The sequence below is a fragment of the Lampris incognitus genome, chromosome 7 (genome assembly GCF_029633865.1).
Source record: "Lampris incognitus isolate fLamInc1 chromosome 7, fLamInc1.hap2, whole genome shotgun sequence".
Lineage (NCBI taxonomy): Eukaryota > Metazoa > Chordata > Actinopteri > Lampriformes > Lampridae > Lampris > Lampris incognitus.
The window spans coordinates 32,102,115-32,118,607 of NC_079217.1; the positions used below are offsets into that span (position 1 = coordinate 32,102,115).

Sequence of the window (16,493 nt, forward strand, 5' to 3'; positions counted from 1 at the left end):
TTGGTCAAGGACACCGACGTTTTTGCAAGGAGTAGCCGAGGATCGAACCGGCAACCTTCCAGTTACCAGACGACCTGCTCTACCTCTTAGCCACTGTCGCCCCAATTGTCTGACATACACAGTGGCTTCAGAAACTATTCAGACCCCTTAACTTTTCACACACCGTGTTGTAGATTTAATTTTAAAAATGGATAAAATTGCCATTTTTGCATATCTACACTCACCAATAATAAACAGTCGAAACATGAGTTGGTCCCCGGGTGCTGCAGTTTCCCACTGCTCCTACACAATAGGATGGGTTAAATGCAGAAGATGAATTTCCCCACGGAGATTAATAAAGTATATCTTATCATTTGGCGGCACGGTGGCATAGTGGTTAGCGCAGTTGCCTTCACAGCAAGAAGGTCCTGGATTCGAACCTCAGGGTAGTCCAACCTTGGGGGTCGTCCCGGGTTGTCCTCTGTGTGAAGTTTGCAAGTTCTCCCTGTGTCTACGTGGGTTTCCTCCGGGTGCTCCGGTTCCCTCCCACAGTCCAAAGGCATATAGGTAAGGTGACTCGGCCGTACTAAAATTGTCCCTGTGTGTGTGTGTGTGTGTGTGTGTGTGTGTGTGTGTGTGTGTGTGTGTGTGTGTGTGTGTGTGTGTGTGTGTGTGTGTGTGTGTGTGTGTGTGTGTGTGTGTGTGTGTGTGCGTGCGTGTGAGAGACCCTGTGATGGCCTGGCAGCCTGGCCAGGGTGTCTCCCTGCCTGCCGCCCAATGACTGCTGGGATAGGCTACAGCATCCCCGCGACCCTGAGAGCAGGATAAGCAGCTTGGATATTGGATGAATGGATGGAACATGTTTTTAGAAAGTTTTGCAAATTTATTAAAACTCTAAAATTAAAATCTAATTTATACAACTATTTAGACCCTTAATTCAGTACTTTGTAGAAGCCGATTTGGCAGCAATTATTGGTTCAAGTCTTGGGCAAGTCTCTACAAGCACTGCACACCTGGAGTTGGGCAGTTTATCCCATTTTTCCTGGCAGATCCTCTCAAGTGCTGCCATATTAGATGGGAAACGTCTGATCTGCCATCTTCTGCCATCTATGTCATCTTCTCCATAGATGTTCTATGGATTCCAAGTCTGGGATTTGGCTGGGTCACTCAAGAACAGTAGACTTGTCCTGAAGCCACTCCAGCATTGTCTTGGCTGTATGCTTTGGGTCATTGTTGTGCTGAAACTCACTCACCCCCATTGCCATGAAGGGCTTTGAAAGACTGGTTCTGGCTCACATCAAAAACATTATCCCCCCCACATTCGACCCACATCAGTTTGACTACCGTCCCAAAAGGTCTACTGAGGATGCCATTGCCACTGCCCTGCACGTTGCTCTGACCCACCTTGAACTTAACACATACATCCGGATGCTGTTCATAGATTACAGCTCTGCCTTCAACACTATCATCCCCGCCAAACTAACCACTAAACTCCTCTCCCTTGGCCTCAACCCCTCCCTCTGTAACTGGGTCCTGGACTTCCTGACCAACAGACCTCAGTCTGTTAGGTTAGGTGACCACTCCTCCTCCACCCTGACCCTCCGCACAGGTGCCCCTCAAGGCTGTGTTCTGAGCCCCCTCCTTTTCTCCCTCTTTACCCACGACTGCCTGCCAACTCACCCTTCAAATGTTATAGTTAAGTTTGCAGATGACACCACAGTCATTGGCCGTATCACCAACAATGACGAGATGGCCTACAGAGACGAGATTGAGCACCTCACACCTTGGTGTACTACCAACAATCTTTTCCTCAATGTGCAGAAGACAAGGGAGCTGATTGTGGACTTCAGGAGGTCTAGAAGCTGCAGCCACTCCCCCGTACACATCAATGGGGTGGAAGTGGAGCGTGTTTCCAGCTTTAAATTCCTTGGAGTCCACATCAGCGAGGACCTTTTGTGGACATTAAACACCCAGGCCCTTGTGACAAAGGCCCAACAACGCCTGCATTTCCTGAGGAGACTGAGGAGCGCCCGTCTACCCCCCACAATTCTCACCAACTTCTACCACTGCACCATAGAGAGCATCCTGACCATCAGCATCTCAGTGTGGTACAGCAACTGCACCTCAGTAGACCAGAAAGCTCTGCAGCGGATCGTCAAGGCGGCCCAGCATATCACCGGTTCCCAGCCATAAAAGACATTTATCACAAACGCTGCCTTCGAAGGGGTCTGAGCATCAGCAGAGATCCCACCCACCCCAACCATGGACTGTTCTCCCCCCTGCACTCTGGGAGGTGCTACAGGAGCCTCAGAGCCCGCACTACCAGGCTCAAAAACAGCTTCTTTCCACAAGTTGTTGCCCACCTGAACCTGGTTACCCACTGAATGTCTGTAGATATTTCTAAATATTTTGTACTCCAGCCCTCTTTTAACTTATTTTTAGCTTTTGGTCTTCATGTGTGTATATCTTATATTGTGTTTGCTGTGTTTGTGTCTGTCTTGCACTGTTTGGTGAAGCCACAGCCCTCATTTCATTTTTAACAATCGAATTGAATTGAATTGAAAGGTGAACTGTCACCCCAGTCTTAGGTTGTATGCATTCTGGAGCAGGTTTTCTTCAAGCACCAAGTATTTGGCTGCATTCATCCTTCCCTCAATTCTGACAAGTCTCCCTGTCCCTGCCGCTGAGAAGCACCCCCATAGCATGATGCTGCAACCACCATGCTTCACTGTATGGATGATGTGAGCCAGGTGATGAGCAGTGCCTGATGTTCAGACGTAATTGAACTCTGGGCAGAGTTCTGCTCAGAGTTCAATTTTTGTCTCACCAGACCAGAGAATCATTATCCTCATGATCTCAGAGTCCTTTAAATGCCATTTGGAAAACTGAAGCAGACAAGTCATATTCCTTTCACTCGAGTGGCTTCTGTCTAGCCACCCAACCATAAAGGCATGAATGATGGAGGGCTGCTGAGACAGTCCTCCTTCTAGCAGGTTGTCCCATTTCTGCAGAGGACTTCCAAAGCTCTGCTAGAGTGACCATTGGGTTCTTGGTCACCTCCCTGACCACGGTCCTTCTTGCCTGGTTACTCAGTTTGGCTGGACAGCCAACTATAGGAAAAGTCCTGGTAGTTCCAAACTTCTTCCATTTCACAATTATTGAGGCTACTGTGGTCCTAGAAACACTCAAAGCTTTAGGAGGGGTTTTATAAACTTGCCCTGATCTATGACTCACCACAATGTTATCGCAGCGGTCTACAGAGAGTTTCTTGGACTTCATGGCTTCAGGCTTTTTGGCCTGAAATGCAGTGTGAATTGTGTTTCTTTCTAACTATGTCCAATCAATTCAATTTGCCACAGGTGGACTCTAATCAAGTTCGAGATACATCTCAAGGATAATCAAAGCAAACAGGATGCACCTGACCACAATTTGGGTGTTACAGCAAAGGGTCTGAATATTTTTGTAAATGAGAGATTTCAGTTTTTGATTAATACATTTGCAAAATTTTCAAAAAAAGATGTTCACTTTGTCACCGTGGGTTATTGAGATTGAGTGTATAGATTGATGGGCAAAAATAGCAAGTTTAGCCATTTAAAAAGTTTAACTTTTTGCACATTGTGTTGTTTTAATTTTTACATACATATGCTTTAAACATAGTATAATATGGAGACATATTGATGACTCGACTTTGTTAATATACAAAATCCCATACAGTGTTGAGTTATTTTTTCAGAATTTATTTGTGATGGAGTCAAAAGTGAATGGAAATGCTTTTGGTATTCAAGTTTTAGCAAAATACCAAATAAAAATATTTTTGTTTTGTTTTTACATGTGGCAATCCATATAGTCTCATGTTTAACAATCTGGTGGCTAAATAAGTTATAGTGCATTCTATACCCTGTTTTTCAATTCATAGCCCACACCACTGCAACACAACTGAATCAACAAATATTCTTTAACGAACTATTTCAATGTACAGTCAACAATAAAAGGCATTAATTTTGTCAGTCTGACATTACATCATTGAATTCTTTCAGAAAATGAAATAGACATATAAGTAATCAATCAAGTCTCCAGTTTTTACTTTTGGGTCAAAGCACAAAGTCAAAGGATGCTAGATCTTTGAAAGGTTGCCAGCTGACTACTAGCGGTAAAGCTTTGGGCTCCTGGTGGAGGTTAAGATGAGTGTTAATGAAGGGCTAGGTACGAGTTCAGTCTCAAATGGCCAGATAATATGCTGATTTAGAAGTTCTGTTTAACTTTTTATAGGTCTAAACTGACAAATGTCAGCATTCAGCTTTTGTTATTTGTTCTGGTACTTTTTCTATTTCATTCATTGCAGAAGTAGTTGGTGTGAGGAAATAAACTAAACTGTATTGTGAGCAATGGTTTTAAGAAGTGCAATATATTGAAAGTTTTACTTGACTGGCAAGTGTGAATTAGTTTTTTCTTTGTAGCATGGCTGAAAGCAACAGTTCTATGTGGTTGAGGCTTACCAAATATTTCATTTAATATTCCATGCATAATGAAATATTACAGCTGTGATGTTTATTTCACGAGACTATCATGACAGAAATGCATCATGTCTACTTCCTTACAGCAAAACAAATGCATAGTGATTAAGTTTTCGCTGCAGTAAAACCAATCCTACAAAGAAGTTCCATTATCTCCTTAATTTACATTAATTGTGCCTAAGAAAGAAACCCCTGTTTTAAGAAGCTGCTTAAAAGGGAAAAGGAAACTTGTTGAATAGTTTAAATCTGAGAAGAGTTTCCTTTTCCTTTCTCTACTTCCCTTCCAGAAATGCAGTAGTGGTACGGTTTCACAGCATACGGTGAAAAGCTTTGAGGTTTCTAGTCTTGCAGATCTAAAGCTATAGTTTACTTTATTTAGAAGACTTTTTAATTTTGTTCCAAGTCGTGCACACCTAACTATAGGATTATGAACAGTCACCTTTCAGCATTAGCTGCCTTTGGTGTCAATACAAGATCTCACATTACTATAACGTTACCTGTTGGAATAGAACAGTAGCCTCTATGTAATTATGTCAATTGCAGGTTGTAAAGTGTATTATTTGCGCCTTGGTGAAAATGATGAAAGCACATGGAAGTGAAATAGAGGTTTCATTGATAGTTGACTGTTAGAGAACTGAATAAGGGGAGAATCATGCAAACAAAATGAAAACCTCTATTGCTTTAAGGGCACACATGATGAGCAAGGCTCAGGTCAGGGCCAGGTTGTGATTCAAATAATCTCAAATCCTTTTATAGTTACCCTCCCTTGACATCAACGACACAAATCACTAAGGTAAACCAAAGAAAACCTGAAAATAAAAGGAAAGAGAATGGACAATTAAAAATTAAGAGAAATAATAATCAAAAGACAGTCGTTGCCTGTTCTATACAGAAACTGAGCCTTCTCTGAAGTTAGTCTTCCCAATCAGAACGTTAAGGAGGATGGCCTTGCCCTCCTGGCTCTCCTTCTGCGCTTGTTTGATGATTTCTTTTAGCCTGTCCTCATTCTCACGACCCACAAGGTAACCCTTACCGCCGTAACCATCAGCAACTACATGGTAATCTGCAAAAGAAAGAGAAAACATCGTTTGTTTGAACTGTAAAGAGTATCTAGCAAAGTAAAAGCTAACCACAGCTTCTTTGATACTTGTAACTGTTCATACTGTAGCGAATTCGGGGGGAGCAACCATAGGAACTGCCGCAGCCAGGACGCGAACCCGTATCTCCCACGCCGCGGGAGACATCGCTAACCGCTCAACTAAAGGGTCAGACCTGTCAGCCAGCAGCCAACGTGTCTACTTATCCATGCACGTTACAATACACTGTACACATCAAAACACAAATTCTGCAAAGAATGTGGAATATAAACCACGTTTTAAACAGTACATCTCATAAGCCAGCGTATTATAGAGTTCATGAGGCTCCAGAAAAGATGCAGCCCAATTAAGAATGCCTACCTGTAAATGCAAGGCCACATGCAACATTGCTGCCAAGGATGGGCACCTGCTCTCTGGAGATCTGACTCCAACAAGCATCATTGCCCACTACGGCTATAACTGGTGTCTGGGAGAGAAAGAGAAAGATGGAAGTTATATATATATACATATATATTTTTTTTAATTTTCCCCGTTTTTCTCCCCAGTTGTACCCGGCCGATTACTCCACTCTCCCGAGCCGTCCCGGTCATTGCTCCACCCCCTCTGCCGATCTGGGGAGGGCCGCAGACTACCACATGCCTCCTCCGATAGATGTGGAGTCGCCAGCCGCTTCTTTTCACCTGACAGTGAGGAGTTTCGCCAGGGGGACATATTGCGTGGGAGGATCATGCTATTCTCCCCAGTTCCCCCTCCTCCCCGAACAGGTGCCCTGACTGACCAGAGGAGGCACTAGTGCAGCAACCAGGAAACATACCCACATCTGGCTTCCCACCCGCAGACACGGCCAATTCTGTCTGTAGGGATGCCCGACCAAGCTGGAGGTAACACAGGGATTCGAACCGCCAATCCCCATGTTGGTAGGCAACGGAACAGACTGCCATGCTACCCGGACGCCTGGAAGTAATATTTGTGATATCTGTTGTCTCAGCAGGGTGGTTTAGATTCCTGCAAACCTTACTATTGGTTGCTATTATGTTTATTCTACTCTGCCACTCGTTCTTCGTTAGGTTACTCAGTAAGAGAATGTCATTTAAATGCTTAAACTGTAATGATGAATGGTGTGTTTTTGAACTGACCTTGTGTCTGGTGAATGTGTCAAACTCTGCAACACTGTATCCCAAAGAGCCATCTCCATAGACAATCCATACCTTAAAATGAAATATGTTTCTTTTATTAATGAGGAAGAAGTGATTAAATGACAAAAACTTGAAAAGAAAACCCACATGAAGACTTTACCTCTGATTCAGGACGGCATAGCTTTGCCCCCAGTGCAAATCCTCCTCCAACTCCCAGGGTCCCAAAGGCACCTGTAAGGATAAGCAACATTTGGGTAACATTAATAAGACTTGTTAAAATGAGAAAGAAATTTAATAACTGTTCAAACTGCCATCATGTACACTAAATGCCATGTCTGTTGAAGTTATAGGATATCAGATAATTTATGGCAATGTTAAAGAAAATTGGTATAAATAAACAGTTATTATAAACTAACTTCAAGAACCATCACAAGGAGGTTTTTGTAACCTAATAAGAAAAAGGTTCTATGCAATAATGTAGCTTTCAGATCCTGCCAAACCTATAAAATCAATGTCACACCAACTTTTATATTGCCAAAAGTAGAATTATTCACAGGTTGAGTTGTTTCAGATATTCCTATTTTTCATTTTTCATAGTGCCAATTAAAGATAATGGCATGTGTTGCCTCCTCATTAGCTGCTGTTTTATTCACAAGTCAGTCCTAAGCAGAGTCCTGTGGGGCTCTGACCTGGGTCCAGCCAGCCTAGTGGTCCCCTTGGCCTCATAATGTAAGCCGCAGTGCCCACAAAATCACCCCCATCGGCAACGATGATGCTGTCTTCTGCCATCAGCTCATCCACACAGTTAAGAACTTTCAAAGGATTTAAGTGGTGGTCTGTTTTCTCATCTGCTTTAGACCTAGGAACACAAACAGAGTCAGAATCTGTTCTACTAGGTGAGTAATTTTGCTTGTGATGGAACCTGGGTTCATCATGAAATCACTGAATTTGATTCCATCCAAACCACAGGAATAGAAATACGGACTAAGAAAACAAAGTCTTATGTTCAGAATGGCATTACTGTGTCTTGGTGCTCATGTTGGAGAGGCAAATTAACCTCATTATTAATTTTACATCACAAATTGAAACACAATAACAAAAACAACATCTAATTTGTTAATAATTAACACCCCTTTACCTGTTGGCTTTCTCTTTGCTGATATCTCCTGCTTTGAGGCTCTGAGGCCATTCCTCTGGGCATCTATGGCCCTTCAGGCCTTTGGAAAGCCGTAGTAAGAATGAACCAGCATCACCTACAATATCAATATAAAAGACATATTTACCTTTTAGACATTTAGCTGATGCACTTAGCTAGTGATTCACAATGAATTAACAATAAACTTAAGGTGTAAAGTCATTATTACCTAAATTTAATGCAAATTACAAACCCCAATTCCAATGAAGTTGAGACGTTGTGTAAAACATAAATAAAAACAGAATACGATGATTTGCAAATCCTTTTCGACCTATATTCAATTGAATACACTACAAAGACAAGATATTTAATGTTTAAACTGATAAACTTTATTGTTTTTTTTGCAAATATTCACTCATTTTGAATTTGATGCCTGCAACACGTTCCAAAAAATCTGGGACAGGGGCATGTTCACCACTGTGTTACATCACCTTTCCTTTTAACAACACTCAATAAGCGTTTGGGAACTGAGGACACTAATTGTTGAAGCTTTGTAGGTGGAATTTTTTCCCATTCTTGCTTGATGTACGACTTCAGTTGCTCAACAGTCCAGGGTCTCCGTTGTCATATTTTGCGCTTCATAATGCCCCACACATTTTCAATGGGAGACAGGTCTGGACTGCAGGCAGGCCAGTCTGGTACCCACACTCTTTTACTACGAAGCCACGCTGTTGTAACACGTGCAGAATGTGGCTTGGCATTGTCTTGCTGAAATAAGCAGGGACGTCCCTGAAAAAGACGTCGCTTGGATGGCAGCATATGTTGCTCCAAAACCTGTATGTACCTTTCAGCATTAATGGTGCCTTCACAGATGTGCAAGTTACCCATGCCATGGGCCCTAACACACCCCCATACCATCACAGATGCTGGCTTTTAAACTTTGTGCTGATAGCAATCTGGATGGTCCTTTTCCTCTTTAGCCCGGAGAACACGACATCTATGATTTCCAAAAACAATTTGAAATGTGGACTCGTCAAACCACAACACACTTTTCCACTTTGCGTCAGTCCATCTCAGATGAGCTGGGGCCCAGAGAAGCCGGCGGCGTTTCTGGGTGTTGTTGATATATGGCTTTCGCTTTGCATGGTAGAGTTTTAACTTGCACTTGTACATGTAGCGACGAACTGTGTTAACTGACGATGGCTTTCCGAAGTGTTCCTGAGCCCACGTGGTAGTATCCTTTACAGAATGATGTTGGTTTTTAATGCAGTGCCGCCTGAGGGACCGAAGGTCACGGGCATTCAATGTTGGTTTTCGGCCTTGCCGCTTACGTGCAGAGATTGCTCCGGATTCTCTGAATCTTTTGATGATATTATGGACTGTAGATGATGAAATCCTTAAATTCCTTGCAACTGTACGTTGAGAAACGTTGTTCTTAAACTGTTGGACTATTTGCTCACGCAGTTGTCCACAAAGTGGTGAACCTCGCCCCGTCCTTGCTTGTGAACGACTGAGCCTTTCGGGGATGCTCCTTTTATACCCACTCATGACACTCACCGGTTTCCAATTAACCTGTTCACCTGTGGAATGTTCCAAACAGGTGTTTTTGAGCATTCCTCAACTTTCCCAGTCTTTTGTTGCCCCTGTCCCAGCTTATTTGGAACGTGTTGGAGGCATCAAATTCAAAATAAGTGAATATTTGCAAAAAACAACAAAGTTTTATCAGTTTGAACATTAAATATCTTGTCTTTGTAGTGTATTGAATTGAATATAGGTCGAAAAGGATTTACAAATGATTGTATTCTGTTTTTACTCATGTTTTACACAACGTCCCAACTTCATTGGAATTGGGGTTTGTAGTAAGGTAATGCAGACTGATAATACCAAATATATGATGACTAGACAACAGTAAGAAGGGTCAAGGCTACAGTGACCAGACAGGAGATTAAAGAAATATTTTTGTAATCCTATTATAATCACACTTACCATGGAAAGAGTTAAGTAAAGACACTAAAAATCAGGGGAAAGGGTAGATTATTTTCTAAATTGATGAAATACTGTTCAGTAAGTACCGAAAGACTGGGAAAGTGTACACTTTAATCATGGATCATCACATCAATTGTTCTTTAGATATATGCAGGTCAGCTCTGGAGCCATCAGAACCGGCTTGTAGCTTTAATGTACCCGCCCGCAATCCAACTCACAGTTGGCAAATAGATGCCAGATTTATTTATGTTGATAATTGTCTTTGCCTAAACCTGACCCACCCACAACCTGCTTTTCACCAACATGATATTTTTTTGCCCGTGCCCATGGGTAAAACTTCAGGTCCCAAAAACTTTGAGTCAACCCACGTCATTATTCTGGACATACCCTGAATTGCTATGGTTGGCTTCCAGAACATATCAGAGTTTTTCAGCAGTTGTGTCTTATCTCTGTTGATGGTGATGATTTTGCTGCGTCGGTTCAGGACTCTGCCGTAGCTCAGACGGAAATCACAAACAGTGCCTGTAAACACAAACACATTGTGGTGTCAAGTGGATAAATACTAAGGGTGGGCAAAAATTATAAAGAAAAAAAATTAGAATCTGGCAAGGATATAATATTTCATCCAATCACAATTGTGGTCTGGCTTTTTTAGACCAACATCTGTGGTCTAAAAACTAATCGTTTTTATTGGTCCTCATTGATGATGATGATGATGGTGACGAAACTGTGTTCACTGATATGAAAACACAAGTTTTGGAAAGATCATGCTGAACAAAATTAGGGAAGCCATTTCGTTATATCATATTCATTATGAGTTTAAAAAAACAAAACAAAACGATCATGAGCTTTTTGCAGCCTTTCGATTTTGGAGTAAATCAGGACGGGATGCGTGACTCATAAGATTAATATATACATATATAAGATTGGCTGCCTGAATAAGCATCAGAATGATTAAATAAGAAGAAATAGTGGTATTCTAGCCAGCAAAGGTGACATCAGAAGTGGAAGCAGGTGGGCTAAGTATGGGGCAGAATAAGGTCCATCTGTTTCACTTCTTTGTACAAGCAACATGGTTGGGCACTTGGACAGAGCATGGTACATGCAGCATTCATGTGATAACTGAGGCCAATAACAAGCTGACAACCTCCCACAGCAGAGCACTGAATATTTAGACAACTTCGGTTTTGTTTTCCTTCATTATGATCACAAGTACTGAGACTTTTGATGAAAATGACATGATCAGTTCAAGCCAAGTTGATAGTATGGCTGCCTCCTTCAAAATCATAACTTAAAAGCTACAATATGTATCGTTGGAAAAATGACAAAGAGTGAGCTAGCTTTCGAAAGTACACAACCACAAAAAAAAAAAATCTACACCCCTTTTTCTCATCCTCCTTCCCTCCGATAACCTCTCCCTCCAAATCAGTGCCATGCACGTGCACGAGTTTGCCCATCATAACTGGCAAAACTCATATTGTTACTGTTAGTCTACGCTTGTACAAAATATTTTTTTAGTGAATCCCTTAGTTACACCAACATTGTTATGAAGCACTGATTTACTCATAGGTGAAGAATTTATAAAGAAAAATATTGCCATTTCCGTAGCACTGGCACCTTGTATGATCACCTCTGTCCAGCGTCCATTCATTATAATAGTGTAAAGAGTGTATAATGTATCCCAGTTTATAATATATGCATGTAAACATATTCTTTTAGTTACACAAACATTAAACCAAATATTTTCTATGAGACAAACTTGATGGCTAAAAACTTCATTGTATAAGAACACATTTGTGCATAAGATCATTTCATGAATGAGGCCCATTGCTCCTGTGAAGTAGTTTTCTTCTTACAGCCTTTAAGCTATAGATAAAGTAGATCACTGTTTTCTTTTGTCCATGGGAGACAGGCCAACTGTAAACAGTGCTTCACCTAAGAACTATCAAGCACACATGTCAAATTGCATACATATAGTTGAATGACAGCCAGGAGTTGGAAGGACGAGACTCGCTGTGGAATAACTGCACTGGTGCTGCGCTGGCCTATGAAACGCTCTCACAGTAGACTGTGAGTCGGTGTGTCCATGTTAAAGGATAAGGCCGGTGTATTTTTCATTTTTTTGTATTGTTGACATGGTCTATGAGATCAAAACCAACAAAGCATGTGGTTTTTAATCCAAGGGCAAGAGTCAGTTGACGAAAGTTACCTGGTAGTGTAAGGAGCTGTGGTGTCAGGGCCAGAGTGAGGGTAAAAACAAGATCAAGAGTGTGACAATGGTCATGCATTGAGCCGGACATAGAGGAAGGTTAAAAAAAAGTTGGTAATATTCAAAAAGTTGGTTGCAAGAGAATCTGAGAGGTTGTCAATGTGCACATTAAAATCACAAGCCATAATAAATAACTCTATCATATTTGTGAACCACCGAAGTTAACAGTTCAGAAGGTTCATTTAAAAAAAGAATTGTTAGGTTTGGGTGGTTGGTAGACAACAAAGCAACATACTGGGATTTCACAATCAATTTTAAAAGAAAGTAGTTCAAAGCTATTGAAAGTACCCCATGTAATCTGAGTACAAGTAAAAATATTATTAAAAACAACCATAATACCCCCACCATGACCAGTGAGCCTAGAGCAGGGGTCGGGAACCTTTTTGACTGGGAGAGCCATAAAAGCCAAATATTTCTAAATATATTTCATTGAGAGCCATATAGTATTTTTAACGTATAATAAATTAAATATGTCTTACTTTTAATGCGACTTCTGGTGCTGCATGGTTTTGCTGATGGCCTTGTAGTCTGGTTCATACGTGGTGAGGTTGAGCTTCATGCAGGCGTTGAGGCTTCCATCAGTTAAACGTGAGCGTAGGTTGGTCTTAATGTTCCTCATATGCGAGAAAGACTGTTCACATGCATATGTAGAGCCAAACATGGTCAATACGGCAATACTCACACGCTGCATTGTGTGGTATGTCACAGGAAGCTCGTTCCAAGTTTTAAGAATCAGCTGGTCTTCAGGTTGAAGATTTTTAATTTCTGTCCACTTGTGTTCCCTCGCCAGCTCTGCTCGCTGTCGCGCAAGACTTTCCAACTCTCCATTAAGTGACTTGAACTTACTCATCCACATGTCTGATGCCTTCAGGTCAGCAACTTCCAGCTCAAAGTCTCCGATAGAGACCCCGGGGATGCATGTCAGGTCGATTTTGTCCACTGCACACTCATGTGGATGAGTGATGAACTTGAAAAGACCAGTGCGTGCACGAAATTCTCCAAAACGTGCTTTGAATGACTGCAGGAGATTGGACGTAAAGCCAGCTAGCTGCTGGAGATCCAGATGTTGAGTGGAGTCACTTGCTAAGCATGCATCTCTAAATTGTTGCAGTCTTTCAAAGTGCAGAAGACGACCTGTTTCAATGTCCCTGAGAAAGACTTCCAGCTTGCTTTCAAATGCAAACACTGCTTGTTGAAGGGATGAGATTGTATTTCCAATACCTTGCATTTTCACATTGAGCTGGTTCAGATGGCCAGTTATGTCCACGAGATAGTGAAACTGCAGGAGCCAGTCAGTGTTGTCTAGCTCAGGATGCTTGACGCCTTTCATTTCAAGAAAAGTCCGGATTTCACTCAGGCAAGCTGCAAAACGGCTGAGCACCTTCCCCCTTGACAACCAACGCACGTTGCTGTGTAAAAGCAGACCGGGATAATGATTCCCAACTTCTTCTAACAGAGCTTTAAACTGGCGATCATTTAAAGCTCGGGCAACAATAAAGTTGACCACTCGAATGACCAGAGACATCACCTCGCCAAGCTCCTGGCCACACGTCTGAGCGCAAAGCGCCTCCTGGTGCAGGATGCAATGAAAACTTAGGATGGCTCTCTTTTCATGTTCACGGAGAAGCGCTACAAATCCTTTGTTCTTCCCCAACATACAGGGTGCACCATCAGTACAGACAGAAATAAGTTTATCCATCGGTAGTTTTTTTTTCTTTAGCAAACTCCATGAAAGACATGAATAAATCCTCTCCTCTTGTTGTCCCTTTCATTGTTAAAACAGCCAAGCTTTCCTCACGCAGCGTGTCACCTGCAGCATACCTGGCAATGATACTGCACTGAGATAGATGGCTAACGTCTGTTGACTCATCTAACGCGAGAGAAAAGTATGTCCCGGCGTTTATGTCCTTAATTTGTGTTTCCTCGACTTGATTTGCCATCATGATGCTACGATCGTGCACAGTTCTTGCTGACAGGGGCATGTCTTTTATTCGTTTGATTATCTTGTCTTTATTTGGGAAGTCATCAAACAGTTCATTGGCCACATCAAGCATGAATGTTTTGGCATACTCGCCATCTGTGAATGACTTTCCATTCCTTACTATTGCCAAAGCCCCCGCAAAGCTAGCGGAACTCCCGTCACCTTGCTTGGTCCACACACGTAGTTGCTGCTGACTCGTCTGCACTCTCCGCTGTAGCTCCTCGCATGCCCTTTTCCTGCTGTCCCCCGCTGGATATTTCGATGCAAATGAAGCATGGTGCGTATCGAAGTGCCGCTTTATATTTGACCGTTTCATCGATGCAATTTTATCATTGCATATTAGACATACCGCAGATCCTGCTCTCTCCACAAATGCAAATTCCTCTGTCCACGCAGCCTGGAATGCACGGTAATCATCGTCTTTTTTTCTTTTCGCCATCTTTTCCGTTACAAGGGTTGAAGCGGATAAACTAGTTGGCTATCTGATAAAATTGATTTCTTCACCTTTACAATGACCCGGACATGCTCGCGAGCCATTGGTTCCCGACCCGACCCACGGGTGACCCGTGACCCGTGAAATTTATCTTCAAAACTAATTTCTGTTTACTTTAAAATGACACAGTATTATTAAGAAATATCACAAGTATTTTAAAATCAGTTCCAAACTGATTTTTTTGAAAAAAAAATAATTTTCAACTCAAAATTGTCTGGGAGCCATATGCCGTCACCGGAAGAGCCATATATGGCTCGCGAGCCATAGGTTCCCGACCGCTGGCCTAGAGAGATTGAGGGTCCGGCAATTGGGAGGACAGGGCTTTGTTAGAAGGCAGCAGTCGCTGTTTTAAGCCAGGTCTCAGTTAAAAGTAAGAAATCCAGATTTTGAGATAAAATGAGATTGTTAAGAATAAAAGTCTTGTTTAACAGAGCTCTTATGTTACACAACACAAACACTGTTGGAGTGAAAGGCTTGACTGAGAGTGAACTCTTGATGGAGATCTGAGAAAAGTTGTTTGTATTAAGAGCAAACTGACAGTGTTTGACACGTTTTGGTGGTCTATTCTTAACTATGACAGAGACAGGATGGACTGGGAGAGGACCAGGCTCAGCCAGAGAAACAGAGGGCTGTATCCTATCAGAGGGAGAGGCAGGGATGGGCAACATGATCCAGAAAGGGCCAGTGTGGATGCAGGTCTTTGTTCCAACCAAGCAGTTACACATCTGATTCTATTAATCAATCAATAATCTTTGCCAACCTTGTCCAACCTTGGGGTCATCCCAGGTCATCATCTGTGTAGAGTCTGCATGTTCTCCTCGTGTCTGTGGTGGGTTTTCTCCGGGTGCTCCAGTTTCCCCCATCATCAAAAAGACATGCATGTTAGGATTAATACTCGTGTCTGTGCCGTTAACTGAAGCATGGCAAGACAAACCGGAGTTGGTCCCCGGGTGCTGCACGGCAGCTGCCCAATGCTCCTAGCTACACAGCTAGGATGGGTTAAATGCAGAGCGTAATTTCCCCACAGGGCGGCATAGTGGCGCAGTGGTTAACATGGTCGCCTCACAGCAAGAAGGTCCGAGGTTCGAACCCCAGGGTTGTTCAACCTTGGGGGTCCCCAGGTCATCCTCTGTGTTGAGTTTGCATGTTCTCCCCGTGTCTGCGTGGGTTTCCTCCGGGTGCTCCGGTTTCCTCCCACAGTCCAAAGACATGTAGGTCAGGTGAATCAGCCAAACTAATGTGTCCCTAGGTGTGAATGTGTCAGCCCTGTAATGGACTGATGGCCTGTCCAGGGTGTCTCCCCACCTGCCGCCCAATGACTGCTGGGATAGGCTCCAGCATCCCGCGACCCCAATTGGGATAAGCAACTTGGATAATGGATGGATGGATGGCTAGTCTTTGCTAAGGACCTTGATTTGTAGACTCAGGAGTGTAACTGTTTGCTTGTATCAAAGACCTGCACCCACACCAGCCCTTTCTAGATCATGTTGTCCATCCCTGCGCTAGAGGGACACATAATAGATACAGAGTTCGATGCATAATCTCTGTATGCAGCTAAATGTCAGGCTGAAAAAGCTATACAATGGATGAGGTTATATGTTAGTGGCTTAACACCCTCACCATCTGGGTGAATACCGTCTTTTTTGTAAAAGTCCCTCTTATGCCAGAATGAGTCAGAGTTGTTAATGAAATCATGGCCTGTAACAGTACAGAAATTAATTTACCAGCAGTGCAGACTGAAGAAGCAGCTAAAGATCTCTGACCCCTTACCTAGGGATGGAATGGGGCCAGACATAAAAAGTGCGTAAAAACACTAAAATCTTACAATCCTCAATACAAGCAACTGGCTAGCCAAGCCACCAGGCTAAAAACAAACCTGGGTAAGATAGTAGCTAGTAGCTCC

General features: G+C 42.6%; 1 protein-coding gene across 1 annotated transcript in view; it reads right to left on the reverse strand.

Annotated features, from left to right (window-relative positions):
* Positions 1 to 3,568: 3,568 nt before the first annotated feature.
* Positions 3,569 to 16,493, reverse strand: part of ilvbl (ilvB (bacterial acetolactate synthase)-like) — a 29,406-nt gene continuing 16,481 nt past the window's right edge. Inside the window, exons 8-14 of the mRNA XM_056283508.1 lie at positions 10,235 to 10,369; positions 7,865 to 7,979; positions 7,416 to 7,585; positions 6,887 to 6,957; positions 6,727 to 6,798; positions 5,951 to 6,056; positions 3,569 to 5,556 (exon numbers count right to left, since the gene is read on the reverse strand). Of these exons, the coding sequence (XP_056139483.1) occupies positions 5,378 to 5,556; positions 5,951 to 6,056; positions 6,727 to 6,798; positions 6,887 to 6,957; positions 7,416 to 7,585; positions 7,865 to 7,979; positions 10,235 to 10,369 (848 nt within the window). The 3' untranslated portion in view covers positions 3,569 to 5,377. The remainder of the gene's footprint in view (positions 5,557 to 5,950; positions 6,057 to 6,726; positions 6,799 to 6,886; positions 6,958 to 7,415; positions 7,586 to 7,864; positions 7,980 to 10,234; positions 10,370 to 16,493) is intronic.